This window comes from Hydra viridissima, unplaced genomic scaffold (genome assembly GCF_058129835.1).
Source record: "Hydra viridissima isolate aposymbiotic clone 2 unplaced genomic scaffold, HvirCarnegie_v1 scaffold_1, whole genome shotgun sequence".
Taxonomy (NCBI): Eukaryota; Metazoa; Cnidaria; class Hydrozoa; order Anthoathecata; family Hydridae; genus Hydra; species Hydra viridissima.
In genome coordinates, this window is record NW_028324300.1 from 36,334,403 (window position 1) to 36,357,132 (window position 22,730).

The following is a 22,730-nucleotide window of genomic DNA, read 5'->3' on the forward strand; positions in this document are numbered from 1 at the left end:
TACTTTATGAGAAAAGCATAAGTGTCCGTTTACATAATGAAACAATCTTTTAAAAGTTTTTTATTAACTAATCAAAAAGTCCCTCTTAAGTCTTTTTATTCTTCAATTTTAGAAGCTTTAACTTCATCTTGATGGCTGCTTGCACATCCTTTGATAACAATTCCGTCATCTGCCAGGCACAAGATAAAAATGTAAAAGATGAAAGGTTTTACATTTGAAAAAAAAAGCAATTTTAATGTTATAACTAAATACCACTTTAAATAAAGATGCAGCTTTTTCTGTGATTTTCAAACTTTATTCTCGTTTTGCAGCACCACTTCACTCCAACTGTTAGTGTCTAACTCTTTACGGTTTTAGAGAAATTGATTCTCTGCTCTAATCTGTTTAAATTACCAACTTAAGGGTTGTTCTGTGTTAAACTTTTTTGACTCTTTCTTTCTGTGCTATTCAGATTTTTTAGTAAATTGCATCCTATACCCTATACAATAAGAAGTATAGTTTAAGATGCCTATATGATATGATTCTGAAAGTTTCTAAGCCATAGTATGTAACTGTAAGTCCAGAATACAAAATAACTGCAAGGGTTATTTTTTTTAAGTTAGTTTTATTTTCAAATCCCAAAAATCTCAAATTGTTTCTTGTTAAAAAAAAAAAAAAAAAAAAAATGCAGTTTGATGGAAGCAGTTCGACACAGTTATTCTTTTATTCTTGAACTTACCTCGTTTAATTTTAATTGAGGTTAAATTTAAATCAAGAAGGAAGAAGAAGATTACAAATACACTAATCTCACCGTCATCTCCAACTGTACAATATTAAATCTTTTTTCAATCGCGTAGAAAAATGAGTTCATTAAAAAAAAATTAAAAAGTTGAACTTTTTTAACTCATGCAGCTGAATTATTTACCAAAAGCTTTCTTTAATAAGCACCATTTTTTTTTTTGTATAAAACCTTTACACTAGTAGTAGTACCAAATAATGTTTACTTTTTGATATTTAAAATTAATTTTTCAACTTTTTTTTATTATGACTTTTCATTTTAAACATTTATAAACTAAGACCAAAAAAACGGAATAACAAATTTATAAAAAAGTCAGACAGTAAATGCACAATGCTAAAATTTTGTTGGTATGAAAACAACTTAGAGTTAAAAATATCATAATCTTAAAAACTTATCGACACATTTTAAAAAAAAAAAACTTATTTCTTGATCTTAAGCTCTAAAAATTGATCAGTGTGCGGCGTCTTTAATTAATGCACACATTTTAAAATACTTTAAATTCAATTGTAGAACAACTGTATTAGAGAGAACGACGATATTCAGAACAGATAAACGATGATATAAAAAAAAACCTTAAACATGATAAAAAAAATACAGTTTTAATTTTCGTGAAATTTTTTCTGCTAATTTATTACTACTTGTCATCGATATTTTTGACAAATGAGAACTCAATAATTCAGTTGTTTTTTTTTTTTTTGTAGACTTGTTTCAAATCCCAGGTCAGTATATCTTTTTTTTACAATAATAAATGATAAATATTGTTTTATACTAAAAATAAGCCAGCATAGAGATATGCATCTGAGCAATATTAAGAAACTTCTATCTAAAATAAGGTCAACTTTTGGAAATATGCGAATAATTTGTGGATAGATTTTTGGAAATAAAAGCTGAATAGTGTTTGAATAGTTCATTACTATTCAACATTTTGAAAAAAGATTTTAAAGTTTTTCTCTGAGAAGGCTTTAGACTCTTTCAATGACGTTACATGAAACCTTTAATTTAGCGCAATAAATTGTTTACCCTATACTAAAATTGATTATCTATATTGAAACTAATTACCTATATAGAAACATATTGGTTTATATACATAAATATTGTAAGCATTTAATGCAAATATGAAATTTGGTATTTGAGAGATGAAAAATTAATAACTCAGTTCATTTTGGTAGACTTGTTTCAGATCTTTGATGAGTATATCGTTATCATACAACAATAAACTGGCAGAGAGATATGCATCTGAGCTATATTAGGGAACCTCTGTTTAAAATAAAGTTGGCTTTTTTGAAAAAGTTGAATAATTTGTGAATGGTTTTTTTCAATGTCGAAAAGTAACAAAAGTTCCAAGACATCTTTTTCCTATTTATTATTTCCTATTCATTATTTCTTATTCCTATTTATATTTATTATTTCCTATTTCATTATTTCTTATTCCTATTTATATAGGCAAACATTTTAACATCTTCCACCCAGGGAACAGTTTTTTATAAATCTATGCAGAGATCTCTCAGATCTACGTCCTGTTTTTTGAATATGTCTTGCATCATATTTCATCACAAAATTTCTTCCTTAAATTCATTTAAATGTGCTGCATTTAAATGAATATAAATGAATATCTTTAAAAATCCGCTCTTAAATTTATTCATAGCTCGCCCATTGGACACGTTTTCTCTGCATTTAGTTCTAACAAGAACAAAAGAAATTATTTTTTGATCACATGACCACTGAGTTGTACCTGTAATCAATCAGATGAAAGCAGGTAGTTTAAAGTAAGGAAAAAAAAGCTTCGCTTGAAATCAAAGTTTAATATTTGCATTAAACCTACAACATTTATGTACAGAAACATAAGCTTTATTATATTTATATAAGGGCAATTAGTTTCGATGGTTAATTTTAGTTTTGGGGAAACAGTTTTATTTCGTTATATTTGCTAATAAATTTGTCTGTAAATTATTTTTAAATAGTTTTATAGAGCTATTTAAAGCTGTAAAAAGTTATGTGAAGTTTCACTTTCTATTCAGATTAATGAAGTAAGTGTAAAATTAAGCGGATTAAAATTTTTCAAATTTCTTATTTATATTCTCATTTTGTCTTATTTCTCGGATTAAGTTTCAGGTTTAATGTTTCAATAGATCATACGTTTCTGTTAAAGAAACTATGAGTTTTATATTTTAAAAAAAATAATGTTCCTCATATATTTACACATTTAAATTCAATTTCGTTAGACTTAAATGGGAAGCTGCACACTTTTAGATGTTATTCAAAAACTTTCACTTCCTTTGACTGTGACAATCAATAAACCTTTCATAATAGAAGATGTAGAAGTGCTTCATGCTAATCAAAAAATTACCGTGCTGCACCGCGAAAATGTAAAACTTTTAATTGGAGTAGATAACAATGGCAAAACTTTTCGCTTTAACACTTTAGAAAAGCGCAACTTATACGTAGACAGAGTTGAAGTAATAGACTTTGTGGAACTTGCTTTTCCGAAAAGAAAAGATATCGATTTAAGATTTATTCTTCCTAATATTTACGTTTTATCGAACAATTCAATCGAGTACTACTCATCAACAATTCGGAAGGGTGAAAAGTTCAGATTCAACCCCCAAAGTAACCAGCGTTTTAAAGACGTCAGTTCCTTAGTTCGCCTCGTTTCTTCTGAAAATAAAGAAATAGCATTACCATTAAATGAATTGCTTAAGTCTGACTTTACCTTTATTCGATATATGGAAACTGTAGAGTTGCAAAAGTTTCTGACACACGGTTTTGTTCCCCAAAGAATTGTGTTTAATCTCGGTAGCGCTTCAAAGGAAGCGCTACCAACTGAAGTTGTGTATTTACGTGAGGTACGTGAATTTGACACTATTTTGAGTGTAACGGAGTTAAATGGAAAGCTTATATACGAAATATTTGAACTGAGAGAAGAAATAAGAGTGAGCTTCGCCAGTGCTTTAGTGCCACCACATGTTAAAGCTTTAGGGACGGACACTCAATACTCTAAAAGTGTTAATGAAATCCGATTGAGCCTTGTTTACGATATTTATAATTTTCATTTTTATGGTCGCCAGGAAGTAGAAAACATCTTGAACAATTTTCAAAATTTTACTTCCACTAAATCTAAAAAAAAATTGAAAAAATGCAAGTCTTGCAGCAATATTCTAGATATTGAGGAAGAGTCAAATCTTTCGAGTGAAAAAAGAAAATCATTTTTCCCAATGATGTGGGCCAGACTTTCTGAAAGGAAAATGGAACGTAAGCATAAGAGGAAAGTGTCCGAAACACATATATACGAAGAGATTGGTGAGTTTTAGAACAAGTAAGCAAGATTTGAAAAAATCTCAAAGTTTTACCTGAGGGTTTGTTTTATTTTTTGAAAAAGAAAAGAAAAAAAAAAAAAGCGTAATTAGAACGTATAAAGGACTTTGTAAAGAACTGTCTTAACAGTTACAAATTTTTTTTTTTTCAACTGAAAATTTATAATGAAAGGAGATCATCTATCTTTTTCATATATGTTAAATGATTTTATTTTCAATCTGCTATTTTATTTCTATTTTCTTTTTGTTATCTTTTTTGCGATGGAATCATTTTTAATTGTGAGAACAGAATCAAAAATATTTTAATGTTAATTTTCTTTCTAAATGAGAGTTTTGTTCATATGTTTATGACTATAAAAAAGTCGTTTTCTAACCCCTAACCCTACCCCTCCAATCTCGCACCACCACTACTGTTAATCTAGGTTCAATCTTGGTCCTAAATTGGCCGCTTTTTACGGAGATAATTAATCACATTTGCTTTACTGCGTGATAAAGACTTTAAAAATGGTGGACCAAAGTGTTTAAGCAACTGAAAAATACCGCCCTAAGTTATTAGATTGTAAAAATATTTTAACTATATAACAAAGAAGTAATTACAACGGAAAGAGACCAAACAAAGCTACAAAACGTTTATATTTTCTTAAAAGAAGATTCAATAGGAATATGCAAACAAAAGCAAATGAAATCACCACTGAGAGTGTCTCAAAAGAGTAACATAATGCCAGTGTCGTTCTTCCCTCCAGTTTTTCTATTCTGGAAACCCCATTCACCCCCTATCCCCCACTTCTATACTTCTTGTCATTTTATCAAATGCTTCAAAGAAAAATATTGAGGGTATTGAATACACAGAAACTATACACACGAAAATAAAATGAATACACTGAAACTGTTATACACTGAAATAAATTCAATACACTGAAACTATGCACACTAAGTTAAACTGAATATACTGAAACTATACTCACTAAAATAAACTGAATACACAGAAACTATATACATAGAAATAAACTAAATACGCTGAAACGGTGTTTTATTTTTCAATGATAAAAGCTCTTTATTTGAAATTTTTGATGATCACTTATTAACTGTTATTTAAATTTCAATGTTTCTAATTTAGCAAGCAAACCATTATCAACAACTTTGCGTAATTTTCCCATGATCCCTTTCATGATTTTAACAAAAAAAGTTTTATTAAATTATTTTGCGTTAATTTTAATGGGCAACATCAACTGTTTTTCAGTATGAGCAGTCCATCCTCCCTCATACACTTTCTAAACCAATCATCCTCAAAAGTTTTCAATTGGTGTTAAGGAAGATTTGGTGGGTTTATGTCACGGAATACATAATTGACATTATCATCTAACCTGCATAAAATCTTCATAGTATAATGTTCGCTTGCCAAATTTTGCCAAATGAGATATTTTTTTATCGCTGTGATACTTATCAATAAAAGGCTTAAGTCTTTTTATTAAACATTCTTCAAGATATATGTCCTGATTTCTCGCAGGAGCATTTACTGATTGTTGCCGGTTCGGCAAAATGGAAAGGTTTTGTAACGACTAATAGAGAGACCTTTCCAATATTTGCAATCTGATCGTTTATTTGTGCTTTTGTTGAAGATTCTCTATGCATTTTACAAACGAAAATTTTGAAATAAATTTTATTTTACTTACTTTATAATTTGATTTCTTTTTAACACTTAATTCATAGCTGTTGCTCCGTGAAGATATATGAAAAATAATCTTCATGTTTCTTATTAATAATATAATTACAATGTTTGTCAAAATATAAGCAATGTAAGCAGTTTACTGAAATTGATTTTCCACAGCTAACTTGATTTTAAAATACTATACTATATTGCTCAGAGTGAGTAGCTATCAGGTTCAAAATAACATCATAGCAGATTTAATTGGATGAGCATTAGGCTCCTACCAATTTCATATTTGTTTGTGATTTCCTTGCATCTAAAGTAAAATACTAGACATATTACTCCTATTTATTATAAAAAATCTTAACTTAGCTGTAAATTTGGATTCAGCTAAAGGAATATAAAATAGTAGCACAACTCTTTAAAATTTAAAATGAGATTAAAAGAAGAAAAATCGTAATAATGAATACCCAATTACAAATGTTACATCATTGTTTGAACATTTCAAATAATTGGATACAAACTTTTATTGTGGAAATTAAAAAAATTAAAACTTGAACAAATTTAATGATATCGAGCTAAGTATTTATAATTTATATGAAAACTAGTAGATTCAGAAACAGTTGTAACAATAATTTAAGAATAAAAAATTATTCAATGTCATAATAAAACATTCTATAACATAAAAAAAAAACTTTTCTATACCCGAGCAATTTTTTTATTGTTGTCAAAACCTGTTCTATAATTTATAGAACAGGTTTTGACAACAATAAAAAATCAAATCGAACTTTTATAATCGACATTTTACTACCTTTTAATAAATCTTTTATCAGCAATTCAAAGTTTTTACTACTTTTACGCTGTTTATTTAAAAATATTTTTTCAAAATTCCTCGATTGTCTTTTAAAAGACAATTCAAACCTTTAAACTTAAGTAATTATCTTCGAACTAAACTTATAAGTTTAGTTTGAAGGTAATTAATTGGCAGGTAATTACCTTTATAATTATATTTAGACAAATATATTTCCTATTTTCTCTTACACCATCTTTAAGAAGAAAAAATAGCAATAAATTTCGGTAGGTTTTTTTTTTAGTTAGCAGAACTTCGTTAATATTTCTTGGTTTTTTTACGTTGTCTTTTCGTTAGCTCAACGTTAGGATGTTACGTTAATATTTCTTTGTTTTTTTTAACGTTGTGTCAACGTTAGCTCAACGTTAGAATATTACGTTAAAAAGATTACGTTTACACAACGTTAGATTAACGTTAAGTAACGTAAAAAGTAATTTTAACATAAATACAACGTAAATACAACGTTGTGTGCCGGCTGGGATGGAGACTATGTGATGTTATTACAGGGGATGAGTCGTGGTTTTATTTGAGACAAGTTGGACACAAGTCGACTAACGCTAGTTGGGTCGGTGAAGGTGGAAAGTCCAAGAACTATAGTAAGATACGACAGGTTTCAGCCGAAAAACATGTTCTACATCTTCTTCAAAAGAACAGGTGTTGTTCATTTGGGTTATGTTGAAAAGGGAGATACCTTTTTTTTTTTTTTTTTTTTTTTTTTTCAGTTTTACATTTAATTAGTCGTAATAAAATAAAGTCCGTGATATATGCTCTCGTAATACAACAAAATCCATGACATATGTTCTCGTAATACATCAAAATCCGAGATATATGCTTTCGTGATGCAATAAAATCCGTGATATATAGACTAATTTAAATAAAAACTTGGTAACTGATAGAAGATCTATTGATCTTGTCGCCAGAACCATAAAAAGTTATAACAGAATATAACTTAAGCCATTAATAAATATAGACAAATAAAAATGACAAAATACAGAAAACAAAAGAGCGTGTTTATACAAATTTCTTATTTTTAAAAGTATTTCAACATATTGTCATTAAAGAGAATGAATTTTTTTAACTTCTTTTTGAGGTTTTTGTCTAATTTGAGGTTTTTAAAGACTGAGAAGGTATTGATAAATCAAAGTTAGGTAAAACAATTTTGTTCCAGAGATAGGGTGCACGATAAGCTATACAAAACTGATTGAATTTTGTTCGACAAAAGGGTTCAAAGAGTGAGTTATCATTTCGTAGTGTATACTTACACTCTAAAAAAAAATCCGTTGTATACAACGAATTGGGTAACAGATCAATCCGTCGCTATTGCACCAACGGCTTTTCCGTTAAGTTAACGGATTAAAGTTTTAACGGATTGAAGTCCGTTGATATTTTTCCGATTAAACAATCTTTTTAAATAAAGGAGTTATTACTTTAGTGCATCAAATTATCCGCTGTTTTTATTTAGTTAAAATAACGTTATTGTAGGGAATAATCAGTTAAAATCACTCCATTATAATTAAAGAAGAATTAAGCCACATAGTATTGTAACTACTACAAAATGCGGGTTCTGGCTCATTGGCATTTTTGCGCATGCTCATGGGTATTTTTGCGCATGCTCGTGGGTATTTTTTGCGCATGCTCATTGTCATTTTTGCGTATTTCCATTTTTGTGGATTTTCATAATGAGATGCCATAATGAAAAAAAGGTTGTGAATGACTTAATTTATTCTTTGTAGATCAAGTATGGAAAAAGATGTTTATATTTTTCTCTTCGCGTTTCTCTAATTCTTTGCGCATGTTGTTTTTGTGTTGATCATCGTGGAATTGTATGGCCATTCTGTGTAATTCTGGATCAAAAGTGTTTATTTCCTGTAGTTCGCTGTAAAGGAATTCTTCAAATTCTTCTTGTTCTGTAATACTCATTTTTTATAACAAGAAAAAATTTATTTAAGTCATTTTATTCGTTATATGTGAGGAATAAAATGATTATCGTTTTAAGCAGCAGAAGCACACACTCTATATTCATCCTTTTTAAAACCTTCAATCAACGCCTCAATCTTTAATCTATTTCTTTTCTCCTCCTCATCATTGATGTAAATGATAAAGTTGTTTCCACCCGTTTCATTATGCATATCTTGTAAAAATTCATTATATATATAATCATCATATTCATTTTGTTCTTCAACACTCATCGAATTGTAATCTAAAACTATAGTATCATTGTAAGGTCCATTGTAAGGCAAATCTTCAGGATCATCATCATCTTCAGCGTCAACTAACACAAGTCTATTGCTAGGCCTATCCTCAGCAACAGAACTGTCATCGTCTTCGCTTTCATAGAGATCTTCTAAAAATTCATTATCTGACATACTCATTGTTATTTTTTATATGAAAAGAAATTTATTTAAGTCATTTTCAATTTTTTTTATCTGTACATTAGGCTCATGGAAATTCTTCGAATTTTTAAGCGTAGTAATAGACTTGTCCTAGAAGAAGGTAAAAGCTTCCGGATTGACCGACTTGAGCATCGCCAGAGTTGAGCGTGACAACTAGTCTTCTACCAGCTGCGACAGTAGGCATAGAATCTGCTTCTCCGAAATTTCTGTAAAAAGAGATGGTGGTGGCGGAACCGATAGATGAAGTGGATTGATACAAAAGTCCTGTCGATTTGTTGTTGAAGGAAGTTAAATTTGAGCCGTTCCATGACGACAAATAAAAATCTTCTAATCCAGAAGAGGAAAAGATGCATGTGCTGTCACCGTCATATCCTGGAAAATACGTGTAATTGTTGGTGTTGTACGGTGTCCAAGGAGTGAGTACAGTACCGTTACCTGGAGGTAGATTTCCATCGTACATTCGAACTCTTGATTCCCACCAGTTTCCAGAAGAGCCAATGATGTGCATCCTGATGTATTTCAACGACACACCATTTCCTTTCCCGTTGGTGTTCAACAAAACGTATTCGCTACCATAAGTGGTATTCAAATATCGAAACGTTCTGCAGTACAGCTTGTAAAGAGGGATGGTTGCAGGAATGGAAGCAAGTGTGGAAATGAACGGTTGAATCCAATACGTGATGGCAGTAGCATTTCTGTTGACGAGTTGAATGGAGACGTCGTTTCTGAAAGGCATGTCCAATGTGAAATATCCTCCCAAGGAAGTGGTGTTAAACATGTTGCATCCCTGCAAAGAATTGGCGTAAAAAGCTCCACCCAATGGTGAAAAAAGCAAATCAGTAGCAAGTCCTGTTTGATCCACTCCAATTCCTTCTGTTGTTTCTGCATAATTCCCTACATTGATTTCTCCGTCAGTAAAGATTCGAATAAAAACTTGACCTGGAATATTCGTACCAGAGGTGCTGTATAAAGCCAACCACAATCTTCTCAACACTCCAGATTTTCCAGAAAACGCAAACACAGGGGAAGTCGTTAACGCTGCAACCGTCTGAGACTTCAACCCCAAACTGGTAAAACTAGATCCTGGAACGACACTGGTCAGACTTGATTTTTGCAACAGCAAGTCTACATAATTCTTTGTCGATCCATCTTGCGCGTTGGTTGGATCAATCACGTTGATCAATTTGTGAGAGTTCAAATCCAAGTCTGCTGTACCTATGACTGTTCCACCCGAAGCATGCGTGTCTACATAGTTTTTCGTAGCTGAATCTGAAGCTGATGTTGGTTCAGCCAAATTAGTTAGTTTATGAGCTGTCATGTTAATGTCGGTGTATGAAATAGCGTTGTAAGCGACTTTGGTGTCTACATACCCTTTTGTTGCAGCGTCTTTTAAATTGGTTGGATCGCTCACATTGATCAGTTTGTGTGAATTCATGTCGATGATTCCAGTGATGGTGCTGGATCCATCCGTTTTAACACACTGACTCGAACTCACATCAACGTAATTTTTTGTGGCAGCGTCATGAAGATTAGTCGGTTCGTTCAAATTGATCGCCTTGTGAAAATTTAAATCCAAATCTGCAGTTCCCACTACAGTTCCTCCTCCTGACGAATGCGTATCTACATAATTCTTCGTAGCAGCATCGTGTGCGTTGGTGGGTTCACCCAGGTTTATGATTTTATGAGAGTTGTAATCCAAATCTGCAGTGATGGTGCTCGATCCGTCCGTTTTAATATAAACGTTGCTGGCTGAGTCTGATGCAAGATTATCAAAATAAGCACTGAATTCGTTTCTGTTGAATTTGTCAATCATTTTTTAATGGTGAAAAATTTTTTTAAATCCTTTGGATACATTGAAATTCTTCGAATTTTTAAATCCGTTTGCAGATCTAAAAAAATTCACCAAAGGGTGTTGACAACGTCTTGAAAGCTGTCTCCCTCTTCGCATTTTTTCAAGACGTAAAGACACAAGTGACCACAATAAGACGTGTTTCCAAATTGTACCCTTTCACTGTTGTAAAAGACAGGACTTTTCAAATAGTCAACGAGCTCGACGAGAGGTGGTTGAGCGTAAGAGTCAAAGCTGAACTTTTTGTCTCCGTCTTTGAACCAACACACCCAATGAAACCCATCTGTGCTCGAATCACCCGTGTTGACAATTCCACATTCTTTTTTTCTTGGCTTTTTTGGCAACGCGTCTCTGACAAAAACTCCTCGAAAGTTTTTTATTTTTAGTTTTTTTGCTGCTTCCATCAACTGAATAGTGGATAAAGCCTCGTTTGGTAAAACAATTCCCTCCACATTTATTTTTTTGTTTCTCATTTTTTTTTTTATTTTGTTATTTTTTTTAAAATCTTTCAGATCCGTGAAAAATTCTTCATTTTTGTCACTTACCTTTTTGTCTCTGCGATTATACCTCTGCACTCTTCGATCAACCTTTTTGACTTACCTGAAATTTCTTTGTTTTCCTCGATTATCTTTCTGCACTCTGCGATCAACCTTTTTGCCTCTGTCATTGGTTCTGGTTCTACCTCTACACCGTGTTCTTCCTCTGGCTCATGTTCTACCTCTGTCTCTGCCGATTTTTTCAACTTGTAGTGTCCATAAGCCAACGTGTGTATTCCATCTTCCAAAATGATCCTTTTGTCATCGTTAGAGCTGAGTGCGACTTTGTTGATTTCTTCGGTGTAGACATCGTGATGATGAGATCGTAAGACGTTCATTTTTCTGAGCTGATTTTCTTTTGTCATTAAGCATTCTTTATAATCTTGATGAGTGATGTGCTTTTCAACCACACATTTCTGAATTCCTTTGCATTTTTTGTGTTCTTCTTTTTCATTAAAGACCTCATAAGAGTAGAGCTTAGGACGAAGCCCAACAAACTCTTTAATTTGCTTACCACCTGTTTCATCCTTAAACTTACCGATAACCTTTTTATTTTTAAACCCAACGTCAAATGCAAAGTTTTGAACGGCAGGATGATCTTTAGGAAAGTCGCTCGTGTCAAACTTGCTTTCAATGTCATCAGCAATGTCTTTGTAAAAGTCTTCCGTTTCTATTTCATAAAAGAGCGAGTCAGTATCAGTCATGAGTAATTTAAGCTTATCCCCGTATTTAGGTTTCATGTAGTTGTAGTGATGTTCATACATGAGTATTTTGCTGATGTCAAGGATGCTCATTCCCAAGAAAACAGGTTTGTCGTAAAAAACAAATGCCTTTTCCATGTGAACCGCGATTAAGTTTTCATCAAAAATGGTGTTTCGTTTATATTTAATTTTTTTAGATAATTTTATAGCTTCTTTTCTCGTAGTAACGAGTCTAACATCAACGCGTTTTAGAATATTCTCCATGGTTTTCCCAAAGACAGAGTTGTTCATGAGTTTGAAAAATTCTTTATCAGATTCGTTTGTAGCTTTTGCTCTTTCTTTGGTGTTGAAGTCAATGTAGTCTTTCATGAAAGGTTCTTCTTCAAAGGTGATACCTCGATGAATTTTAGTAGTGATCAACCCCATTCGTTCATAGAGTTTTAGGTTTTCATGGTGAATAACATATTTTTCCTTGTTGTTTAAATTGGGAACTAACTTTTCCACTTTTCCAACGAGCATTCTTTCAGGAGCTAAAGGGTAATCATTGTGTAAATCGTGAAGACTTTCAGGATAATCTAAATCGACTTCGAGAATGCAAGGTATGGATTTCCAATTTAAAAGTTCATCCTCAGTCATCCAACTAAATCCTCTAACTGGAAGAGGTTTGCTCATAGCATATCCATAAAGATTATTGGCGTCTAAATACTGAAGGAATTTCGAAGGTTCTGAAGGTTTATAATCATCACTCATATATTTGTTGTTAGCAGTTCCATGTCGATTGGAGATCATGCATATTCCACCGCGTATTCCTTTTCTAATCATGTTGAGCATATCAATATCGGTTATAAGATCTATTACAACTTCAGTTTTCTTTAACATAGCATCCCAAGCCAAACCAGGGGAGGTGTAATACCAAGCAGGATCAAGACTGTAATGTTTCATACAAGTGTCTCTAAAAGTTTCAAAGACATCTGCCAGTATCAACACATCCGACACGTTGTACAAATCGTGATAATCTCTGAACGTTTTGCATTGAAACGTGCTCCAAACCTTTTGCGCATGCGCGTATTCTTCGTCGCTTATTCCCTCGTGTCTAAGTTTTGAGAAAAACGCTTCTTTTGGTGGTAATTGCGTTTCTTGAAATTTATCGAATCCGTCCACCCAATCGTAAGGGTATACACCTTTTTTACAAAGCAAATTAAATTTTTCACCTTCAAAATGTAATGCAAGGCTTTTAAACTGCTCTGGCTTTAAATTTTTAGACAAAGTATCCAAACTGAAGGAAAGGAATTTAAAGCTGTCGATGAACCTCAATTCAATTTTTTTGTTTTTTGGTTTTCCATCTTTTCCAATGTACTCTCCCACTTTGATTTTTTTCGAGAAGCTGATATATTTTTCTTCATTGTTGGGTATACAAGTGATTTTTCCACCTAATTTCTTGATGAACAAATGAGTGTCGTAACCAGACAAATTATGAAAGACAACAGGAATGAATTTTGGAAGTTGAAATTTTTTATTGCATTCGTCGTGAGCCGCTCCACGATATTTTCCAGTAAAATGACAGTGATCGCGTACTTTGTCGTCTTTGAGTTTTTTATTGCAAATGTGACAAACTGTTGCGGATTTGAAATTATTTTTGTCCTCTTTTGTAAAAACCATCTTTTTTTTCTCGATTTTTCCAAAAAGTTCTTTTATTGCGCTTTCCAAATTTTCAACAAAAAATTGAGCCACGTCTTGGTTCTCGTTTGACGATACGGAAATGACTGGATCGTGCTCTAAAACGGTTTCATCAAAACATTTGATGTAATAGGAAAAGGAATTTGGAATGTGTCTTTGAAACTTTTTTGTGTAAGACTGGTTTGAGTTGGGAACGCACGAGTCTATCGGCTTGATAAAGCTTTCAAAGTCAGCATATACGATAAATGGAACCCTCATTGACTTTCCGATTCCTTTAAACTGTAGAGTTGAACCCTTTCTAGGAAGTTCAATTCTCATTGGCGCGTTGTTATAACAATCTTCTCGATGATTTTGAAGCTTTTCTTCTTGATCATAACATTGAAGACACCTTCTACAAAAATGTTGTTTTCTTTTACCTTTTGTTGCTGAGGAGCCTGCAAATCGACTGAAACTATTAATGAGACAGTAATGTTCTGTGTAGCGATTGCAATCCCGGGATCCCGGGATCCCGAAATCCCGGGATCCCGCCCTTTTTTATGATCCCGAAATCCCGGGATTGTCTAACATCAATCCCGGGATTCTCTATAATATCGAACAAAAAAAAGGGTAATGAAAAAATATATAAAAATAACAACAATTTTGCGTATCAATAAAAAGTTTTTATTTTGTATAAAATTGTAAAAAGTATTGTATTTTCAGTTGTGTAATAAAATACGATATCGAAAAGGAGTGATTTAGAGAAAAACAAAAGTGAATATCTTTGCACTATGTCATGTTGGTTAGCATATATACTATTTAAAAATTGAATACGATTTGAATTAAATAATAGATTTGTAAGCAATGAAAAATATTATTATAATATGCTTGCTTGCGATACCCAGACATTTATCATTATATATTACGGTTTATACTTATTTTACAATAATTCTTTATATAATACAAGTTTACGTCGTTTCTAAAAAGTTACTTATGTAAACACTTAAAATATTCGCGTTAAATTAGTTAGATTTTTTAATACCTTAGTTACTATTGTTAATAATTTTTAATAGCTTAGTTACTATTGTCAGTTTTTTCAAACTGAAGAAAAGCGCGTTTCTTATAAGGTAGAATCTTAAAATTAAAAACTAAATCAGCATGTCGTATGTGGACTTTACAACTAAAAGTAACTCAGCTGTTTGGAAATATTTTCTACGGGATGAAAAAAGCCAAACAGCGATGTGTAAATTGCCAAACTGCAAGAAGATTTTAAAAATTGGTGGTGGGTCAACAAAAGGACTTCATACACACATGTTGTCGGTGCATAATGTGAAGGTCGAAATTCTAACCCAACCTAATATTACCGGAGAATGCACACCAGATAAACCACCAAAAAAGAAATCTAAACCACTGACAGAATACTTTTCGATTTATGAAAGGGAAGATAAAACACTTAGTGCTACACTTGCTCGTTTAACGGCGTCTGACGGGCTTTCATTTAATGTGATTTATTCTTCAACAGACTTACGTGCCGCTCTCACTGCTATGGGATTCAGAAATCTACCAACGTCAGTAAACACAATTCGTAATCATGTAGTAGAGTACAGCAAAAAAATAAGATTAGGTTTAGTTCATCAAATTGAAGTGCGCAAGAAAACGGAATTCGGTGTAGGAGAGAGATTTTCTTTGTCTTTTGATGAATGGACGTCACTTCGAAATCGTCGCTACATGAATATTAACATTCATGGACAAAAATCTCAGTTCTGGAGTTTAGGTTTAGTGCGAATAACAGATTCAATGCCAGCAGAAAAGTGCATTGAACTATTAGAAAAACGACTTAAAGACCATAGTCTTGATCTATACAGCGACATTGTGGCTATAATGACCGACGGAGCTAGTGTTATGAAAAAAGTTGGCAGGTTGCTGCCTGCTAACCAACAATTATGTTTTGCTCACGGCATACAACTTGCTGTAATTGATGTTCTTTATAAAAAAAGAGAATTCGATGCAAATCAGCCAGATTTTAACAATGAATTTTCTGACAGTGATTCATCCGAGAATGAGGACATTGAGGAAGATTTGTTGGACTACAATCATGAAAATGTTAGACCTAAAATTGAACTAAACGAAGTTCATTATGGGCCAGTCATTAAAAAAGTACGCAAACTTATACTAAAGTTTAGACGATCACCTTCCAAGAACGACGTCTTACAAAAATATATTAAGGCTGAATTTGGAAAACAGCTGTCTTTAGTAATGGACTGCAAGACACGATGGAGCAGCCTTCTATTAATGCTTAAACGATTTTACAAAGTAAAAAATTGTATACAAAAAGCATTAATTGATATTTACCCAGTGCAAGATAATTCTATAGCTCTGTCATATGATGAAGTGACAATATTATCAGAGATTATTACAACTTTAGTTCCCATTAAAGCAACGGTTGAAGCAATATGTCGTCGAGATTCTAACCTATTTACAGCTGATATTGCTATTAATTTCATGCTTACAAAATTAAAAGATGCTGACAATAATACAAGCAAAGAAATGCGTAGAGCTTTAATGGCTCGCATGCATGAACGCCAAACTGATATGAGTGGACTTCTGCAATACCTGCATAACGGTCGAAGCCTCGATGAAGAAATAATAACAGTGCCTTCTTCATTTAAATGTCGAAAACTTTTGGCAGAGTTGCTGGAAAGATTAAATGCTTCCAATCCTGCTCTAGTAAGAGCATCAGTTGAGTCTGACATGCTGGATTTGATTGAGGAACCTGAAATGGCACCTGAGTCTGAAAGAAATATTTTAAGTATTGAAGAGGAACTTGATCGTGTTATTAAAAAAGGACAATCACCAATACATCCAATTAGACATGAAGGATTGTCATCAAAAATTCAAAAAGAAATGACACTATTTGAAAATGGGGGTACACGAGGCGATTATTTAGAAAGAGTTTATTCTTTTCTAATGACCGTGAAACCAACAAGTGTTGAGGCTGAGCGGGCATTTTCTTCCGCTGGCCTGTTCAATACAAAAATTCGTAACCGTTTGGGCGATGAAACTTTGGATGCGTTATGTTTCCTGAAGTCGCATTTCAAAGCACAAAAAACATAACATATCTCCTTATTTCTAACATAATTTTTTAACATTTATTAACATGTGAAATTTAATTAACATGTTAGTTAAATTCATTTAATAAATATATTTTTAGTTAAACGTACTGTTTTTATTCTACTTAATACTGTATAGATGTTGTATCTGCTTTTCAATCCCGGGATTAATCCCGGGATCCCGGGATTGATGTTTTTCAATCCCGAAATCCCGGGAATGAATAAGACCTCCGGGATTGCAATCCCTAGTTCTGTGTCTTTGTTTTTAATATACAGCAAATCAACATTATGCTTTCGATCTAGAAAGTCAGATATTTTCAAAGGGTTGGGTTTTTCATTTTCATACTCAAAAACGTTGATACTAATGTCTGGATTATTTTTTTCAAACTTGCTAATATTATGGTAATTCACAGGAAACTCCATCCCATCCCAATTCAGCTTTTTCGACTTTTCAATCAAGTCTTCATCAATTCTTTCGTTGTTTTTATTTTTCAGATTCAGCGCTCTGGTAACTGACCATTTAAAGCATTGATTGTCGTTGTTTTTCATGTTGATGATTGCCTTTTTGTCTTTTAGATCGTCAGTCAGCTCAATGTGGGATCCACCGCTGAGAGGTGTGTATTCGATAAAGTTTATATCCATTCTTAAAATATTAGATAGGATGCTATTAGAACCTAAAGCATTGTATTTGACACTATTTTCCAAGACTTTTTCTTCCATTTCGCTCATTAACTCTCTTACATCTGTAGCTGCTAGAATAATTTCCGAGCTGGATGAAAAGCTTGCTTCACGAGTCACTTCTTCACCAGTCATCATGCTTACAGATTTCATTTTGCATGTTAAAATAATTCTTACTTTTGTATTCCTTTCTCCTTCCATGGTTTGAATGGCAGACTCTCTTACCAAATTAAAAAAGGATGCAATGTCTTGATATTGAGAAGAAGGCTCGTAAGAATATAACCTAGCAGTACTACCCAACGCGTTTTCAGTCAACTTGAATTTTATTTTATAAGGCTTTGGCAAGGGCTTTTTATACACTGTTTTTAATACAAGTGATTTGATAGACTGTATCTTTTTATCGATTTGTTCCACTGATTCTCTTACCTTCTCCTTGACTATTTCAGGAACGTAGGGTTCTATCCATTCTTTAATATCATTAAACTTAGTTTTAACATACGACGCTACACTTTTTGCAGCTGCCTTCAGACTTGGAATAAATGAAGGTCTCGGTGGAATGACTGGTTTTGGTGTTATGACAGGTGTTAAATCTGAAACCGGTTCATCAAGGATGTGTTTTTGCAAATGAACCGGTTTCGGAGCAATAGGAGGCTTTACCACAGGTCTAGGTGGAATGATTGCTGGTTTCGGAGCAATAGGAGGTTTTACCACAGGTCTTGAAGGTTGCAAAGTCATTATAAGCTCCCCTTTTCTCATTTTAGAATACCCTCTTATTTTTTGATCTTTAGCGATTTCTCGCAATTCTTTCAACGTTTTGTTTTCCATTTTTAATATAGCAAGAAATTTATTTAACTCAAAATCATTTTTCTAATATTTTTTTATTTCTTTTCAATTCTCTGAAAAAGAATTGAAAAAATTTTTTAAATCCGCACGTGGATTCATGGAAATTCTTCGAATTTTTACATTTCTCACAGACTTTTTCTTTCTAGCTTTTCCGAATTTAAAATTTCAATCTTTATTCCATCTTCCACTTTTCCATTTCGACGTTCTAAATATCTCCATCCATGTCCTGTGTTTTTCATTGCTTTGTAAAGGGATTTGTATTCAACCACTTCCCCGGTTTCCATATTGGTTGTTTTCACAGACACAGGTTTATTTCGAATTGAAGCAAGCCTCTCGTATTTTGGATCGATCGGTTTTTTTTCCGTTTTCTCATTTTTCATTTTTATTTCTTTTTTTGGTCGACCCACTGCCCTGTGTTCTTTTACACCTTTCAAAAGCGAATCTTTACTTATTAGATTATTATCAATCGCAATCATCATCAAAGGTAACAATTTGTTTGAGGTTAATGTGATTCCATTTTCCATAAGCAAATTTTTCAGATAATTTTTTGTATATCTCATGTTTTAGTTTTAAAAAGAAAAAAAATTTATTTAAATCATTTTTGTTAAGAATCTCATGACGGTCTTTTAAACCTAATAAACAACGTTCATGCTGGTTCCGTTGGATTCGAAAGTGATCAATCTGTCTGAAATGATCACTGCAAAAATAACGGTGTTTTCTGGTACTGCTGTTCGAAATTTGAGGTTGAGCACCAATTCTGCCGTTTCAGAAACAACTCTTTCTTTTTGCTTGCTAATGTCTACAAAAAACAACGGATACAAATTTTTATATTCAAGCAGAGTCAAACCAGATTGACAAACAAGTTCGTTTGTACCGTAATATTTATCGTCAAAAGAGAACGCGTCAGAATGAGCCATGGTAATTCTCTTTTCTCCAAAATTCAAATCGTAATCATAATATGGATATTTTATTCCATTGACGGTTACGAAAAAATTGCTGACATCACAATGGTTGAAAATGGCTGGATTTAAAATTTGACTGGAATTCTTGTTTGTTTGAAGCCCAAACACGATATATCTCGGAACGCTTTTGTCTACGATTCTTCCAAGAGTCCAAGTAAATTCTGTAAGACCAGCAGGAACGACCTGTCTTTCGACTCTGTTTGACTTATAAGCTACTGGGATTTTAATTTTATTTGCCATTAATTTCAAGAATTCTGATTTATTCGAAACATCCAACTCTATTCTAGGCATAAAAAGTCTGAATTTTTTAAGGTCGATCATTCCTGCGGCAACAGTCTCAGCTCTGTAAATGGCGTCGTCGTAATCTTTTTTTGCAAATTTAATGACGTGTCTGAATCCATAAACAACTTTGTCGTAAGTTTCGCAAAAACCAAAAATGTGTTTTAATGGTATCTTGAACGAAAATGCGCCAATGGATGTCGTGTCTGCAAACAAGTGGTCTCGCCTAATAACAAATCCTGAATTTCCGGTGGCGGCTGAAGTGTCTTTATACCACATTTGCTTCAATCCATCTGAAAGCTGAAAACCAAAAGGGTATTTCAACAATCCAAGCATGGTTGTTCCTTGACCTGGATACATGACCTTTTCCACTTGTTGCCCTTCTAAATCATAGGTGACATAGCTAAACAAATACATGATGGCGTTGTTTACCAGAGCAATGTTGTCTGCTGCTGTGTATGCAGTTCCATCCGCTTTTTTGAGAACCCCTTCAACAAGTATGTAAGCCTCAGACGGAACTGTATGCACAGATTGGCAATCAATTTCAAAATCGATCGATCCTGAAGAATTTAAATCGAGGACTGTTGGGTGGTACTCAAAAAAGTTGATTTTTTCAATTCCAGTGTCATACTCTGGCATTTCATCAACTCTTAATCTATCGGTGTTTATCATTTTTAAAATGAGAAAAAAAAATTTATGTCATTTTTGATTTGTTAAAAAAATCAAAGATTTTTCCATGAACCTGAAGGGTTTAAAAATAATCAAGCAATCAAAAGCCCGCTCCCCATTTTAACGAGATCTTGGATTCTAGCCGCGTTCTTTTTCGTTATTTTCTTTTTCACTTGAATGGAAGAACCAAGCATTTTTTTATACAGCTCTTCCATTGGATTAATCCAATGATCAGTCTTTACCTCTTCGTTTACATTCGTGGTTAGTATTTGGTTTGGATTCACTGTTCCTGTCTTGGCGTAAACTTTTTCAAGCGCTTTTTTTCCTTTGTCGATGGCAACGTCTTTAGCAGTGGATATAGCTGAAGAGGCTAATTCTTTTCCAGCTGATTTGGCGGCTGTGATTGCTTCTCTTCCAATTTCGCTTGCGGCTGCTTTTCTCAATAAATGAAGAGACGATCGTGAAGCGTTTGAAGCTACCATTCTCCTCAAAAAATTTTTAATCGCGTCCATGATTCCTCCACCTCCAACGACGTTCTTTTTAAAATATCTTCTGTTGTTCACAATGAGCATTTTTTAAAATGAGAAAATATTTTTTTAAATCCTTTGGATTCATGGAATTTCACAAGTGAAATTTTTTAGATTCTTTGAATCCATTGAAATCTACGATTTCTTAAATCCGTTCTCACGACTCGATGTATTTTTGAATCGCTCTGTATTCCTCTTTGTTGATTATACCCTGTCTCAAAAGCTCGTCACAAATGGCAACGGCTTCGTTTCTCGATGCTATATTTCCAGCATGTCCTGCGGCGATGCTCAATTGAAGTTTTTTCACCAACGCATTAGGGTCGCTCGGAAGAATGATCACTCCTCGACCTTTTTTTCCACTCGTTAGTGTGTAATTTTTTTCCCAAATGGGTGAAATAATCTCTTTCCATTTTTCACTTCTCGAAGCTCTTGGTATGGTTGGTGTCCCTTCCCTCTCCATTGCATGCGTTTCAACCAGTATTTTTTCATAATTTTTCATGTCCTCGTCTGTTACCTTTATAAAGGTAACAGACGAGGGTTCTTCTTCTTTTGCGTGAATTCCAAACACTTTGTCTGCACTATTTTTAACTGTTGCGTAAGTGTATAAATATTTCATTGCAATATCTCCAACATTCATTTTTCCAAAAGTTTTTACAAAAGTTTTTTCATCGCTTTCTGGATAAGTCAAAGCCAGTGGAGTATTTTCAACCTCTCTGTATGCGATGCTTTTTAGTTCGTTTTTTATATTTTCATTGCTCTCAATCAGAGGTTTAAAAAACTTGCTCAAATCAGTCTGATAATTTGCATCTGAAATGTTGGTGTTGAGACTTTCATTGTAAAGCTTTTCTCTATTAGCTTTATATTCTCTCAAAATCTCATCTCGCTTTTCAGGATCTTGTATTCTAAAAAAAGACATTTTTAGAATACGGAGAAAAAAACTTAAAACAAAAACTCGATTACGTTTACGATTACGTTTACGATTTCTTTTTGATTCTTTAATTTTTCTTAGATTCTATGATTCCCATGGAAATCTACTATTTTTTAAACAGGTTGTTGAATGCTTTTATCGCGTCTTCTCTTCCTTTTTGGATCAACGACTCTTTAGTCAATTCGTCAATGACGCTTTTTGTCTTGGTTCGGATTTCTTCACTCATGGCTTTGAATTTTTGAAGCTCGCTGAGAATGAGTTCGTACTCGGAATCACTCACAAATCCATCCATAAGAGATTTTGAAATGTGGTCACTAATCGTATTCAATTTTGACTCGGAAAGAACTTTCAATTTTTCATGCTTTTCAGCCTTTATCATCATTTTTTTGTTCTGATGATTTCCGAAAATGGATAAAGCTCCCAATACAACAGCAACCCCTTCACACGCAATCGAAACTGGAGTGGCAACAACGGTTGATAAAAGTGCAATCCCTGTAACCCCTAAACCAATGCATACCGTTTGCAATCCGTCGTCGGTGAAACGAATTATTTTTGCAGCTCGATGGTATTTTTTACTCAAAGCCATTCGTTTCACTTTTTCATCCTCTATTTCTTTTTGGATCTCACTGATTTTTTGAAGTCGATATAAATGCCCTCCATCTGATGGTGCCGTTGGAAGAACTGGATAAATTTTTTCAGTGTTTTTGATTATCTCCATCTTTTTAACAAAGACACATTTTTTTTTAATTCGAATCGATGTAGTTTATTTTACAAAGCTTTTCACCTTTTTTAACGGTGACTTCCTGGTTGTTATAATTGTGTATGGTCATAACTATGTCATCCACAGACTCGGAAAAAATAGCATCGTTTTTGAAATAATTCAATTGGTTGCTTATTTTATCCATCAAAGTGACGACAGCAATTCCTTTGTCTAATTGTAAACCTACAGACAACGATATCTGCTTGTGAGATACAGGAGGAAATTTAATGTCTTGTTGAGCAAAAATCTCGTGCT

The 22,730-nt window shown here is 33.1% G+C and overlaps 1 protein-coding gene across 1 annotated transcript; it reads left to right on the top strand.

Annotated features, from left to right (window-relative positions):
• Nucleotides 1-1,297: 1,297 nt before the first annotated feature.
• On the top strand, nucleotides 1,298-4,395 carry LOC149894753 (uncharacterized). Its single transcript, XM_090075598.1, has 2 exons — nucleotides 1,298-1,497; nucleotides 3,001-4,395. The coding sequence occupies exon 2, from the start codon at nucleotides 3,007-3,009 to the stop codon at nucleotides 4,084-4,086; it is 1,080 nt and encodes a 359-aa protein (XP_089931724.1). The 5' UTR covers nucleotides 1,298-1,497; nucleotides 3,001-3,006; the 3' UTR covers nucleotides 4,087-4,395.
• Nucleotides 4,396-22,730: the final 18,335 nt, after the last annotated feature.

Coding starts and splice junctions, on each gene's coding strand:
- LOC149894753 (XM_090075598.1), top strand. CDS start 3,007: ATGGGAAGCTGCACACTTTTAGATGTTATTCAAAAACTTTCACTTCCT.